The sequence below is a fragment of the Eleutherodactylus coqui genome, chromosome 13 (assembly GCF_035609145.1).
Source record: "Eleutherodactylus coqui strain aEleCoq1 chromosome 13, aEleCoq1.hap1, whole genome shotgun sequence".
Lineage (NCBI taxonomy): Eukaryota > Metazoa > Chordata > Amphibia > Anura > Eleutherodactylidae > Eleutherodactylus > Eleutherodactylus coqui.
This window is the reverse complement of record NC_089849.1, coordinates 102859375-102874073: the sequence shown is the minus strand read 5'-3', so window position 1 is coordinate 102874073 and position 14699 is coordinate 102859375. Positions and strand designations below refer to the sequence as shown.

Sequence of the window (14699 nt, the reverse complement as noted above, 5' to 3'; positions counted from 1 at the left end):
TGGTTCATGGAGCACCGTATCAGCCAATCAGAGCAATCGCTTGCTGGAAGCAGGGCGTTCAAGCTCTTCTACCAGGAAGAAATGTTATTTTGGCATTCAGGTGTACATGGAAGCCTGCAGCAGCGCCGCGGCCCAGTGCAAGGGACCTAAACGCCGCCTACTAGGCGAGTATTGTGTTTTTTTCCCAATGTAGTGTAGCTAGGGCTTAATTATTTTTGGGGGGGAGAGCTTATATTTCAAGCACCCCCTTTTCTCCCCCCCCCCCCTCCCATCCTGAATCAGGGTAGGTCTTACACTGTAGTTGCTGCAATTAAATCTGGGCTAGACTAGGCTCTAGAAAAGTTGGACACAGTAGCACAAGTCAATCTCACATGCAGATTGTCATCTACACTGGATACATTGCTGTGTGAGCCGGATGTTCTTGTTATATGAAAGTAAGGAGAGATTGAAACATTCTACTATGATAAAACCCTTCAATGACAGGTAAACGAGGATCCGGCACTCGACGTGCCAACTCACAGCATTTTACTAACTGGTGGCTCACTGGAATGTTGTTGTGCGACAGGTGTGCGGTATGCAGATGATTACAGACTAAACTTCAGGACCCCTTATTTAGTCCTTACCGCGTTGGCCGCTCCCACTGGGTGGTCCGGGTGATGTGGTTTAGGTACTGAATGCGTCCCGAGGCTGTTCTTCTTTCCTCCCAGCTACGATCCAGACACGGAAGAGATAAAGCAGTCAGTGCTATTTCCAGGAAACCGAGGCCCGGCCTTATATTGTGGCCGCCAGGACAGGGGAGAGAATAAGCAGCTAAATATGAATCACACTAATAGACGGGGATGCTGGTCGGCTGAAAGGTCAGAGTAAGTGTCATATCCCCCGACCGCTCCTGATCGGCGGAACCAGGATTCAACTGCAGCCAGGTCACCGAACCTCAGTGATTTGCTATAGGGGGACAAATCTAACATAGGTCTCAACAGGAAACAGGGGAGGGGGTGACCCCCAGCACATTACGACATTGTTAAGGATTTAAAGTGCAATGACCACACACAAGACTTAAAATGCAGGCTACAGCTCTCCGTTATCAGGCTCTGTTGGCTAAGCCAATGTTAGGTTCGGTGACGTGGCATAACCCTTGGTGGCCACTGACGGCACGACAGATATTGGGGTATCTTTGGACTAACCTCTCACAATGATAAGCAGCAAGTCACACAGCCGGACGTCGGGGGAAACACACAGACTCTTGACTTTCATCAACAGAAAAGCTTAGCACACAAGACAACATGAAAACGTACAAATATCGCACCACCATGTGTCGCAACGGTGTTAGGAGGTGAAGGAAAGACACACGTGTTATGGTTGAGGGTGTATAGAGGTAAGCCACATGTACAACAACACCCAAGACAATCACCATCGTTACGCACTATACGGGTGTAAGTAATTCTGGGCAAAACTGAAAAGTTCCAAGTTGCAAAAATTAGCTCCCCTCTACTTTTTACCAATACTGCCCCAATGGCCATTGTTTTTTGCCTTACAATTTAGCGATATGCATGACATGCCTGACCCCGGATTACAATCTGCTTCAGTTACTCGCTACCCTCCAATATCTCCATAGGTCAATTCCCTGTGGAAAAACAAAGGGCAGAACACGGCGCACGCGGATGCAACCAGCGCCAGTACTGGGCGGGCTTACAAACCAGGGACAAGCTTGTGTCACACACATCACCTGACCCCAGACTAAAAAGGTGGTGGAGGTGCAGGGATGCCAATGCTTTATATACATTTTTCAATTTTGCCAGGAATAACCCTGTAAATGCCTCCATACAAAACAGGATGCACGTCATTAATAAGTCTCCAGACAGCTGCACTCCCTCACACTTCCCAAAAGTCAAGAATTACAATGTGTTATGGAGGAATTCTCTTTGAGGGAGGAGGGAAGAAGTGTTAATAATAATGCTGGCACATTTCTCTCACCCATCTGGTAAGTCATTGTCAAATAGTCGGCTGCAGTCAACCACCTGCCCTCCGGTGCCTATCCGATCCCGGGACTGAAGACTAACTGTGAGGGGAAGACACCAAAAAGTTAAATGGTTAATGAAATAAATGCATTTATTTACGTCGCCACAGTAGGGTATCGCTAGACTGATAAGCCAACCAATCCCGGAGCAGATGGAAGCCGCGGCCATGTTACTGAATACTCATCCCTCCAACCTGTGGCTCACCAGCTGTTATAAAAGTATAACTCCAAACATGTCCTGACAGACGAAGGCTGTTGGATACACTTGGCTTTGTAGTTTTCTAACAGTTGGACTCCACCATAGATGGGCTACTTCGCTACCCCCCTATAGGGGCAGGGAGTTGGATCTATAAAGTTCACCGCTATATCAGGATGCAGTGACAATTCTCATCCTAACCCTATCCTTAGATAACCTTTTCTGGCACTGCTGGAACAGAGGAATTCCCAGCAGACTTCACATACCTACTATCTGCCCCCGCACAGTGTCGCTATCATTTGGACCAAGCTTGCATAAATCCAGGCGCTGATCTATGAGAGAAGGAAGAGGAAAATCAATCAAAATCACCGTATGTGTGGGGAAATGGACCGCTTTAACAAAAAATTGGGCCCCCAGCCATTGTGGGATAAACGACACAGATTTTTTATTTTTTTGGAAACTCCATGGTTCCCTACTGTGTTTGTAAGCAGTGTGGTAAAGGCCCATTTACACGTAACGTTTATCACTCAAATTGCGTTAAAACGAATGTATTTGAGCAATAATTGTTCAGTGTGAATGCGGGAGAAAAATATATAAATCACTCGCTCGTCGTTAGCAGTTGTTTAAGCAGACTTTTCAGTCAGCTTAAAAAACCTGGTTGGATCGCTGGCTTCTCGCTGCGTGTAAACGCTCCCCACTCTGCACTTCCTGTAGAAGGTGAAGTACTGAGCAAGAAGCAGACGAGAATACCACGATCCAGCGGCAAGTCTTTATGTTTAAATGCTCTACACAAGCGCCGACGACCTTCGCGTGGCATCAGCACTCAGTCGTTTGAAAGACCGTGTAAAAGGGCCTTTAGAGGGGTTGCTTTTTGCCCACTATCTTCTGCCTTGGTACAACACTATAAGTATTTAGTTAGAGGGGCTACCCCTCACTTTCTCTGTACTCACAGCCGGTGTCCTTGAGACGGTTGATGGCATTAGAGAGAAGGCGAACGCAGCCCAAGAATCCTGCTCCCTGCTTCTTGTGAATCTTCTTGTGGTTCCACACGCTGATTGTAATAGAGTCTGATTTACCAATGTATCTGAAGAAAAAGAATTCCATTACATACACAAGAACCGGTAACTGAGACCAGCAGAAGCGAAGGGATGTGACCGTCTATACTGCGCCTGACACACAAGTGAGCCGCGATGCATGGGGGCTGGTGCAGCGTTACAGAGCCTGCAGGACGTTGTAGGGTCATGGAGGTGGCAGGTCTATAACCAGAATGCATACATTTGCTCAGCTTGGCATATGGGAATAGAGAAGCGCGGCAGCCACTCTGATGTGAGGAAGGGCTCTCAAAACAGCTTCCTGAGCAAGATAAAAAAAAGGGAAATCCCTTCTAATTTGTTGTAAATATTCCTGAAAATCATGTGAGATTTGTGCATTGTGAGACGCACAAATATGAACCCCATTCGTTTGAACGGGCTCAGTCACATGAGGTGTTTTCCCATGATGCTATGCAGGAAACAAATTGCAGCAGCATGTCCTATCCTTCTGAGAGATCGCCCATTGTTTATAATGGGGCCAGTAGCATCAGCAGCACCAGTCCCACTGAAAGCAATGGGAGAACTCTGACCTCTCTGCGACAGCCGTGGCAGCGATTCGACTTTTTTTTTTACATAAAAATTCCTCGCACTCACGGGGCCTTCACATGGTGGCAAGTGCGAGAACGGGCCGTGAATCACATACTGATATCACACTCGCCGGTGTGAAAGGGCCCTTAGGCACGCACACGGCGCAATGGTGTGCAAAATTTCAGTGCAGAATATACACTGAAATACCACAATTCTAGTCCTTTTATACGGGACGAGCCGACAGGCAAACGATGCCCGACAGCTCGCCCCAGCGATGCTCGCTCCTGTGCTGTTACACAGGAGTGAGAATCGCTGGCATCGCTCACAGCGCTGCCAGAATGGAGGTGAAGCGGAGCGTTCTTCCCAGCCGCCTCCATTCACAGTAAGCATACAGTCGTTCAACAGTCAATGACTGCCGTTTACACTGAATGGCACGTCATTCGGTTTTCTGCATGCAAAGACTCAAGGATTCTTTGTTCAGTCGCTGCATGCAATTACACAGGACGATTGGCAATCCGAAGCACGGGAATCTGACTGATATTCATCCCGTGTAAAAGGGTCATTACTCTGCAATGTGTGATTAAACCCTAACCTGACACAGTAGGAGGTGCAGCTCGCTGTGAAGCCCCCAGGGTATTGAGGGCAGTGCCCATACATGGAGTCAGACATCTGCCGTAGGTCAGTTAACGACAGAGTCGCTTGGAGTTTGCATGCTATGAGGGCAACTGCATCTATACGGCTGCATAGGAGCATATAGAGTATGTGATTCAGGTGTATATCAGCCTCCCCAAAGCCCAGCAGTCTGAGGCCGGCCGTAGTTACACAACTTGCAGAAAGGCACTCACAGGTCATAGTGCTGGTTCCACTTGGGGTCCAGAGTGTTCTTCACGGTGTCTGTGGAGTGGCATTGCCCAGACCCGTCCACTACCACCTTGGCAAAAGGATCAGGGAGTCCTGCAGTTGGGGAGAAAAAGAAGAGAGATAACGCAGCCGGCCTACAGTCACCCAAATATTACCTCTGTATACAGTGAAGGGGGATACCAGACTCTCCTAAAACTCCTGCTCTAGTCACACCCAGAGAGGTACCAAAATAATACCCATTTCATGTCATCGGCACAGAACATGGATTGTTTGTGGGCATTCCTGGCAGTCTGGGGGCAACGGGTTACACAAACTACAGTGATACTCACTGAAAAAATCCTTCTTCACCAGGTTTTTCGCACAGAGCACTGCAGAGAGAACAGAGAAGATCATGTTAAAACGCCAACACTTTATGGACAATCGCAAGTGAAATAAGTTTAGGCCAAATCACCATCCCGGTCAATGTCCACATGTTACCCAACCAAGGCTGGAACCATGTGGATGGCGACTAGGAACGGGGCACAGTATGGTGTCAGAACAGCCGGGGTAATATCAATATACATATATTTATAAGATTACGGCCCACCATCCTCCTGATGTGAAACACTCAGAACTCAGGTGTAATAGATCTGGAAGCCCACAGACCTACAGCACTGGGCTAGTGGGAGCGGGAGGATCAAAGACCTTGATAAAAAGAGAGGAAAGACGTTCCCAAGAGTGTGGGGGCAACATTGTGATGCCTGAATCTCCTTAACCCCTTAGTGACCAGCCCATAGTGTTTTTATGTCCTGCTTTGCTGGGCTTTAATCCCCAGAGGGAGCCTCTTTACATCCCTGGGGATTAAAGCCCTGCAGTCTGTAGATGTGACAGCTTCATGCTGTCTGTTAACGGAGGTCATGAGGGGGCCGCAGGAAACCCCCCTGGTCATATGATCACTGGTATCCACTGGATACCGGCGATCGTATTACAGACGAAATAAAGTTTAAAAAAAAGTTAAAGTTTCAGCCCCCCTTAGGGATCGGATCCGTAAGGGGAGCGGAGGATACTCACTACGATGCTTACTTATCTACAGCCTCTGGCGATGTCCGGACTGGATTCTTATCCACGGACCTTTTCCCAGCTTTGGCGTATCCGCCTGTTGCCAAAATGGCCGACACAAGCGCAGAAGCTGGGGAGAGTCCGAGAAACCTAAAACCTCCTTGCTCCTGGCTACTAAAGGTAGCCGAGAGCCTGGAGCAGTGTCCGAGGGGCGCGGTGAGCGGTCTCCGGTCACATGATCGCCGTTATCCAACGCATAATGGCGATCACGTAGAAGTTAAAAACAAAAAAAAACAGTTAAAGTTTAATGCTCCTATCGGTTTGGGCCCCGTTATGCATACAGACATAATATAAGGGCCACAATGGGTATGTCTCGGAACACAAGACAAACGGGGGGATCCCGTTTTAATATACTTTCATGTGCATTATAAACACAAAACACTCTTTAAAATTACAGATTTGCAAAAATATGACATTTTATTTTTTCTCCTCTAAATTGCATTAACTCCTGAAAAAAAACTGTGGGGTCAAAATACTCCTGACCCCCTCAGTGAATACATTAAGGGGTGTAGTTTTTAAAATGGGGTCATTTGTGGGGGGATCTATCATTGTAACACTTATGAGCCTTTGCAATCTTGGCTGGGTGTAGGAAAACAAAGTGTTCCTCAAAATGTTAATGTTAAATTTGTACGTCTCCTAAAGGGTTAAAAAAATAAATATAAAAAAGGTTTTCAAATGTGCGTCCAGAAAAAACTAAACGGATGGAAAAAATATTACATTTTATATATTCTCACTAAAAGAGTGTACTGTATGTTTGTACATATTTGAGATACTACAGTTGAAAATGTGAAGAAAAAAAAAATAAATTTCCCAATTTTGGCCTTCTTAATATACACAAATTCTGTCTACTTTTACCACCTAAATGAAGTGCAATATGTGGAGAAAAGAAAAAACGTCAGAATCACTTGGATATGCAAAACCTTTACGGAGTTATTCTATGTTAAAGTGACACACGTCAGATTGCCAAAATTTGGCTCCGTCACTAAGGCGCTAACAGGCTTGGTTCTTTAAAGACAGCAGGATTGGGCAAAGAGCTGTCATGGACCTACATAGTTGGGTGGACCTACAGACAACGCAATGCTAAGAGCTACTCAAAGCCTGTAGACCAAGGCAAGATAGTAATATTCCCCCACCCCCACCCAAAACTATAGATTTGTGGGGTCCAGACGCCGGCCATGCGTCTGGTCAGTCCAATGAAAGAGCAGGTAAACAGGTGGAGACCCCGTAGAGAACACTTAATCAGACGGCAGTACAAGGATACCACCACCGCCGGCGATCACTCCGTCCTCGGACCCCACGATATGCAGGCGGCCCACCACCGCTCTGGAGGTTTCTGTCTTTCCATATGAGCGGTTGGCCAAGGCAGAGGAAGAATGCACGTGTCCTACCGGCGGCCATTATTATACCTCAAACAAGGTGAATCCCCCTCGTGCCGCAATGGCCATAACACAAGCGGAGGCTCCATGGAGGCATCGGCTGCAACGACCATGCTGCGATGCTTATGCCAACCATTGCTCTGCAGACGTCCATATTTTAGTTCCCAAGTTCAATTATAGACGAGCGACAGACGCATCTTTTCCGGTAACACGATTTCAATGAAAGATCTCTCGTTGGACTAACAGACAAAAGGTGCAGCCATGGCCGACTTCCTTCCTGCGTCCTTGGTCATATAAAGCGATCGCTCACAATGATCATTTTGGTTGAAATGATCCATTTTCACCAAATTTAATCTAATGCGTGCGGCCTGCACCTCCCGCTGGGTTAGGGTGCGTTCAGGCGGGACGAGACTATCGTTCACAGAGAGCGAAGGATCGTTCAGTTTCAGCACAGCCAACGGTGAACGAGAATAGCGCGATTCTCGCTTGCCGCCCGGTTTCAGCCGCTGTAAGAATACTCGCTGTCGCACGTGGGTCGGTCGTTCGGTGTTTTGCTCCAGCAGACGAGAATCGTGTACTTTCTGGTTTAGTCTAAACCGCCGCGCGCGGCCCAGACCCAGCAGGGCGCCGCGCGCGGCCCAGACCCAGCAGGGCGCCGCGCGCGGCCCAGACCCAGCAGGGCGCCGCGCGCGGCCCAGACCCAGCAGGGCGCCGCGCGCGGCCCAGACCCAGCAGGGCGCCGCGCGCGGCCCAGACCCAGCAGGGCGCCGCGCGCGGCCCAGACCCAGCAGGGCGCCGCGCGCGGCCCAGACCCAGCAGGGCGCCGCGCGCGGCCCAGACCCAGCAGGGCGCCGCGCGCGGCCCAGACCCAGCAGGGCGCCGCGCGCGGCCCAGACCCAGCAGGGCGCCGCGCGCGGCCCAGACCCAGCAGGGCGCCGCGCGCGGCCCAGACCCAGCAGGGCGCCGCGCGCGGCCCAGACCCAGCAGGGCGCCGCGCGCGGCCCAGACCCAGCAGGGCGCCGCGCGCGGCCCAGACCCAGCAGGGCGCCGCGCGCGGCCCAGACCCAGCAGGGCGCCGCGCGCGGCCCAGACCCAGCAGGGCGCCGCGCGCGGCCCAGACCCAGCAGGGCGCCGCGCGCGGCCCAGACCCAGCAGGGCGCCGCGCGCGGCCCAGACCCAGCAGGGCGCCGCGCGCGGCCCAGACCCAGCAGGGCGCCGCGCGCGGCCCAGACCCAGCAGGGCGCCGCGCGCGGCCCAGACCCAGCAGGGCGCCGCGCGCGGCCCAGACCCAGCAGGGCGCCGCGCGCGGCCCAGACCCAGCAGGGCGCCGCGCGCGGCCCAGACCCAGCAGGGCGCCGCGCGCGGCCCAGACCCAGCAGGGCATTCCTGTCTGGACATTGTTGCCATACCAGACTGCTGATTACAGGCTAAAGAACCAAAAGGAAAACTAAGAGCGGCCCCCGCAGGGGGAGGGGGGCCACGCAGGTCATTCCTAGAATCGGAGAGGGGTGGGGGCTTTCAGGGACTCCGCTGGACTGGGGGAAAGGTAGAAGGGACACCGACTGTCCGTGGTGTGGAGGGCGGCACGGCCGACACGCGGCGCTCGCCTGAACCCATCAGCGTCTGCCACAGATAACGGAAACTGGAGGTTTCCCCACATTGCCTTGCAGGACTGCAGAGAAGCTGGGTGACTTCGGAGGTGAATACGTTCGTAGCGCCATATTCCCTTCCACATAGCAAATCTGCCAAGCCTCTGGAGTCCAGCTTTCCCAGCACCCTGAAAGGACTTCCAGTGACAGCAGTCACATCGCCATTCTGCACCCAGCTTTCCCAGAGCAGCCTTGTATAACAGACTGAATCTGCAGTAGTAGCTCCGCCAAGTAGTCAGTTCTACTGGAGTATCCGTTACAGCGGTCATATTGTCATCAGAGCTTTTCCGGGGTCCTGAATGGAAAATGAAGTTTTCCAGGTATTAGACACCCACTCCTGGAAGTAATATCCCTTAATGAGCCCCATTAATTATTGAGGGGGTGTCAGGCGCATGGCTGCAGTATACGGTTACAGGGCGATCAGCTTACAGCGCGGGAGCGACAGATGGGAAGTAGCCACGGGCGAGCCGCTCGTGGCCCCATGACAGATCCGCATGACCTTACAAGAGAACAGAGCACACACCATGGGGCTTCATTACTACCAGCAGAGGAATGGTTAACCTTTCCATGTAGGAGGGGCTTAAAGGGCAAATCCAGTGACAGCTACAGTCACATGCTGGCGACATTTACGGAATAACGCATTATATTCCCATCATGCCCCATCACCTGCACAGGTGGGAGGAGCTTCCTTCGGATGTTGGTGCAGAGTTTGGCCCAAGTCCGCTGCATGTCAATGCGCCCCTAAGAGCCATTTACATGAGACGAACATGACGCAAAAGTCACGAAAATGCGTGATAATAGTTACGCCTAAACGCACATTGTTTACTATTATTCGTTAGCGCTCACTGTGAACCAGCATCAATATCATCGCCGGATCGCCATCTTCTCGCTGCGTGTAAAATGGAGTGGCGCTGAGTGAGAAGCCAGCGGTGATCTGCCTGTCTAAACGCCCTGCACGAGCGCCAACAACCAGCGGCGACGTCACCCGCGCGTGCAGACAGTCGCCCTGTGCGCACGAAGCATAAGTCTGTATTTACACAGGTCCGTATGATGTGGTTCTGTAAAAATCCGACCGGCGCGAGTTCAGTCCATACCGCCATTCGCTGGAACATGTGTGAATATACCCATAGACCTACTGCAATCTGCGCAGCGATTTAAAGACCGTGCAGACCGCGGTACAATGCTCTTATTGATTTAAATGGGGCCTCGCAGACCAGCACTCTAAAAGCGCAATTCTGGAACGCGGTCTGCTCTATCTTTAACGCCCATCAAAATGGTGTGTGGGGGAAAAAAACAAAACGCTGTAACATTTATTCGAAAACGCTGCGGTAAAACGTTGCATTTTGTGAACGCGTGTATGAGAGTGGCCTTCGGTCGGGACCACATGGGGCCGATTTCCAGCAGAATATCCCCCTACAGTGGGCATCCCGCTGCCGATCGGCCATGCAATGCCCCTAAACCTGCGCCATTTGGTGCGTTTTATTGCGAACTCCGCAGCACAAGACAATTTTCGCACTGGTTTTGCGCGGGTTACGTCCGCTGCTTATGGACGTTTTCAAGGTCTCGTCCACTTTGCTGCTACTGTATACGCCACAGTATTTCAGTGTAGGAGGGGGTTCGCATGGAAATGTTGCAGCAGTTCTGCCCCGTGAAGACCCCACCTTAGGGCGGCTCCAGACGGATGTATTTGCGCACACAATACGCATAACATAGAACGCGTTGATGTCAGGGGGTTCATTCTCATTTTACCTTTTTTGCGTATTTGCGCACCCAAACGCGATGGAAGTAGTGAGATGTGTCGTAAAAACTGCGGGGAGAAGATTCCATCTGGATCTCGTTAGACTAAATAGCCTTTTAAATCAGGGCGAGGGGCGGAGTTGGACGTCCATGTGCACAAGAGCGCCTTGTTCGCAGCGCAAATCTGTTGCGCTGAAGTGAGCGCAAGAACACGTCCGCCCATGTATAGCCGCCCGTGTATAGCCTACAAAAGTCCAGAAAATCTGCCAAACCATCCTAACTATTAACAAGAGCAGAAGCGGACGTGTCAGATCAGAAGATCGCTGGTTCACCGGGATCAGCGTAGCTGTGTGGGGTCTTACAAGCACCAGAACAGTTGGCGGCGGCCAGGACCATGCAGGACCTTGGTACCAAGTGTGACCCGTCGCCCCGCTGGCGCACTTTATGAATGGCGGCAGCAGACGAGAGGTTTGTTTAGACTCTGGTCCCGTCTTAGTCACAGCATTGTTCTAGCACAGACAGTATTTCCGTCAGCTCCTCCGGTGGGGGGCCGCCAGCCTGGGGGGGGGGAGAGGAAGGGCCCACAGGAAAATGGGGACTGCGCTTCCGAAACCGCCGGAGCCACAGATGGCAGGAGAGCGGCAACGTGATACCCAATGCAGGGCAGCACTATAGTCACCTGACCATATTATACAACTGCTCTCTGTTATCAGCCACTTCAGGCTATAGAACATTGTACGGGTGATGTATGCCACAAGGACATCGCGGTGTATATGTCCAGCGTGCACTACAGTGTGAACACCTCCATAGATTAACCCTGTGATCTCCGTCCTCCGGCCAGAAGGAATCCACAAGCCAGAACGCGGACTCTTAAATCCTTCGCTTTTCCTTCAGTTCCTGTCTCGTTCAGTTTAATTAGCGCGCCTTCCGTCCCTCTCAGGTCACTTATACAGCGAATGTGACAGACTGAAGGATTTCTCGTGTAAACGCGCCAATGTTGTACCTGCCGGTATAAGCGCATTGCACCAGCGAACGAGCCAGCGGGGATGTCATTCGCTCAAACGATATCTGCATCTTGCGCTCTATAAAAACGCACTTTTCTTCCACCTAAACTGAGGGAAAAGTCGGTGCTTCTTCTAGAGCGAGCGAATGAGCTATAATTCAAGCTGGCCGTCGCGAGCCGAACTAAATCCTGGTCGCGTGAACAAGCGCGCTCATTTACTAGTTCTCTCCTCTGTCGCTCCTTACGAACCGCTAATGTCACGGAGCTCCGGTGTCAGAGCTCTGCTGCTCTGTCGCCGGCACGATCCCCTCACTGTCGCGGGGCGAGTGCCAAATATTTCCCCCCTATTTTCCTCCTCTAAATCGTGGCTGCGTCTTATGGAGCGAAACATCCGGTAATTGGCGTAGACGGACCCCACCAGCCGCCGATCGCAGGCAGCATGTGCAGCTCTGATGACAGCCAATCTTACAATACATTGGAGTGCCATCTTCACCAGTCCAGGTGGGTCTATGGTGCCTCCTTGGCACATCGGCTGGGTGCACACATATCCCAATTCTTCGGGCACCTGAGTAAATGATGTAGCAGTGTTATACAAGTGGCAGATTGATAGTCAAGACACATCTTTTTGGACCCCTCGCTGATGGCGGTACAGGGCAGTGACAGTCATAGTGATATGTCTGCTGTGTGGATCTGTGCAGTAGTTATGAAGAAACTTGCCTTTTATCATTAGCAGCACATGCACTGAGGACTACCTAAAGTAGTCCTTGATATTCCCAAACTGCAGGCTAGCTCCACCCACCCTGCCCTCCAGCCACTGATTGACAGCTGTCTGCCTATCACTGTGCATAGAGAGTGAGCTGCCAATCATTGGGCGTGGTGGGTGTGGCCAGCCTGTAGCTCATGAATATGCAGGACTAGTTCTGGGTGCAACAAATAAAATGCAAGTTTCTCCAAAACTCCTGCACAGATACATACAGCAGACATATCAAGGTTATAATTACCCCCCTTCCCCCACTCACCCCCGCTCATCTAAAAACTGAAGCGAGAGACAAAAAGCCTCAATGAACCCCAAAATTTGTTCTCCCTGACAGAATCTGAAAATACAAGGTTATCTCTCAGACGGCTGTGATGCGCTAGAAACAATAGCACTGCGTACCTGCTGTGGGCCACCAATAGCCATGCACTATCTTGGCATGCATGCCGGCGTAATACGCATTAGGATAAAACATGCTGAGATTTCATGCAATTAGCGTGCGAGGCAACATGGCTGCCTATAGCAGATTGATGCAGCGTATTCCATGCGCAAAAGCCGCACTTGGAAGACAATACATTTGTGTGAGCCGCCATGAAGCATCTGTAAGAGGAGGGAATGGCGCGTTTATCCTGAAGGCCAAGTCTAACGCATCCGTTACTACATATTAGGCCCGAGATTCGGCACCAGAGAACTAATCTACATCAGATCACATCCTGCGTACGAGCGCCAAACAGGTACTAGGCGCTCGCTCACACCAGCGGGCGTCTCTGCCCATAATACGCAGTCAGTAGGAGCCATTGCTCTAAGGGGCTCATCCACATGACTGCGCGCTGTCAGGCCATGTTAGAGCGTGCAGAAAAATACGCGGCCTGTCCTATTCTGGTGCGCATTACACACCGCAGTAAGCCGCTGAGGAGAGCGGCCCGGCGCAAGGACTCCGCACAGTTGCGCGTTCACTGCGTATTTGCGCGGCACATACATGGGCCCTTCTGCAAGCACAAAATCATAGGAGTGGGTGAAAATACGCGGATGTGATTTTCACTTATATGAATACGCAGCGTATTTACCCGACCGAAATGCGCTTACGCCCGTGTGTCGCGGCATCAGAACCCATTATCCTGTCGTCAGCGCTCACATCCCGGGCGCCATAAAGGCAGGAGTTGTGGAAGGGGAAACTATGGCCTCCGATTGGCAGGCAGCAGTCACCTGACCTCTGTCAGACTCGGACAATAGCGAAGCTGGACCGTCGGGGGTTGAGGACGGGTGAGGGCTGCCGGGTCTGTCATTATCCCTCATCTGGACCCGTTTGCGTTTCAGATGGCGAATACGGCGTATTACAATCATGCAAACAAACAGTGTCAGTAATCTGGTGGGATTAACGGGACCCCGAGCAGGTACAGTGCTGCGCAGCTCAGAGATCACTGGCCACGACCTGCGGCAAACAGATTAGTCAGAAGCACGCAAGCTTCAGCTAGAATTACACGCGGGGAGGTCTTTTTGACTCACCAATTTAGTTAAGGGGTCAATTTATGCTGCGGATTTCCCCACCAGTTTCCTCTGCAGCACATAAACCTCCCAGTGCTGCAGGTCAGACCGAGCGCTGCCCTCCCATCATCCCGACAATTGCCAGGCTGAGTGTGTAAGCGCAGACGGCCATGAGCGATATTACACCAGCGTTAATGGCAGGTCTGGATAAGCCAAGACGATGAGAAGGCAGCAGGGGGCGGCTGCGAGCGCAGGGGTCGGTGCACGACCACGGCTACCACAGACCAGGCCACGAGGTGCAGGCTATTTGGGGAACAGTGGAACATTCCTTGAAGTCGGAGCGTCTGGTCCGGAAGCTGCTCCCCTCCACTCTCTCCTCATTCAGAGACGATGAATCATTTCCCACTTGGCCGGGGTCCTGCCGATGGCGGCTGCACTCTCTGCAGAGACTGCTAAGTGACAACACCTGAAGGAGACTGCGGGAGGACGATCCCAGGAGATCCGCTGACATGGAAGGAGATCTGGGTGCCCGGGAATACTCTGTGCCTCAGGACTTTCCAGGACTCGGCTGTGCGTCCGTTAACCCCTTAGCTGCCGCAGACGACCCGCGTACAGAGAGAATCTGAACTATGTATAAGACTCATCACATGGGGGTTCTTGCAGACCAGGATCGATGGAGAGCGCTAAACATACTCCAGTCACACCCAAAGCTGCAATCTAATGATGTTCAGCATGACAGGACCACAAGGTCTATAACAGTGGTAGCAGGGCAATACTCACTCCTCCGGGGGTAAAAAAGGAGCCCTGGGCACTCTTGGCGTACCCCACCCAGGAGAGCCTTTAAATCCCAAGAGGTATCAAGCAAGAAGTTGTACAGAGCCGTTCAGCCGCAGGGACTCCCCTT

General features: G+C 51.7%; 1 protein-coding gene across 4 annotated transcripts in view; it reads right to left on the bottom strand.

The window, feature by feature from the left end:
• SMURF2 (SMAD specific E3 ubiquitin protein ligase 2) overlaps positions 1-14699 on the bottom strand; it is a 47455-nt gene that overhangs the window by 17747 nt on the left and 15009 nt on the right. Inside the window, exons 2-7 of one of the 4 annotated variants that reach the window (XM_066586847.1) lie at positions 5023-5061; positions 4678-4789; positions 3164-3297; positions 2480-2545; positions 1975-2059; positions 624-770 (exon numbers count right to left, since the gene is read on the bottom strand). In XM_066586847.1, coding sequence (XP_066442944.1) covers positions 624-770; positions 1975-2059; positions 2480-2545; positions 3164-3297; positions 4678-4789; positions 5023-5061 — 583 coding nt within the window. The remainder of the gene's footprint in view (positions 1-623; positions 771-1974; positions 2060-2479; positions 2546-3163; positions 3298-4677; positions 4790-5022; positions 5062-14699) is intronic. The other 3 variants (XM_066586848.1, XM_066586849.1, XM_066586850.1) reach the window with 3 other exon arrangements.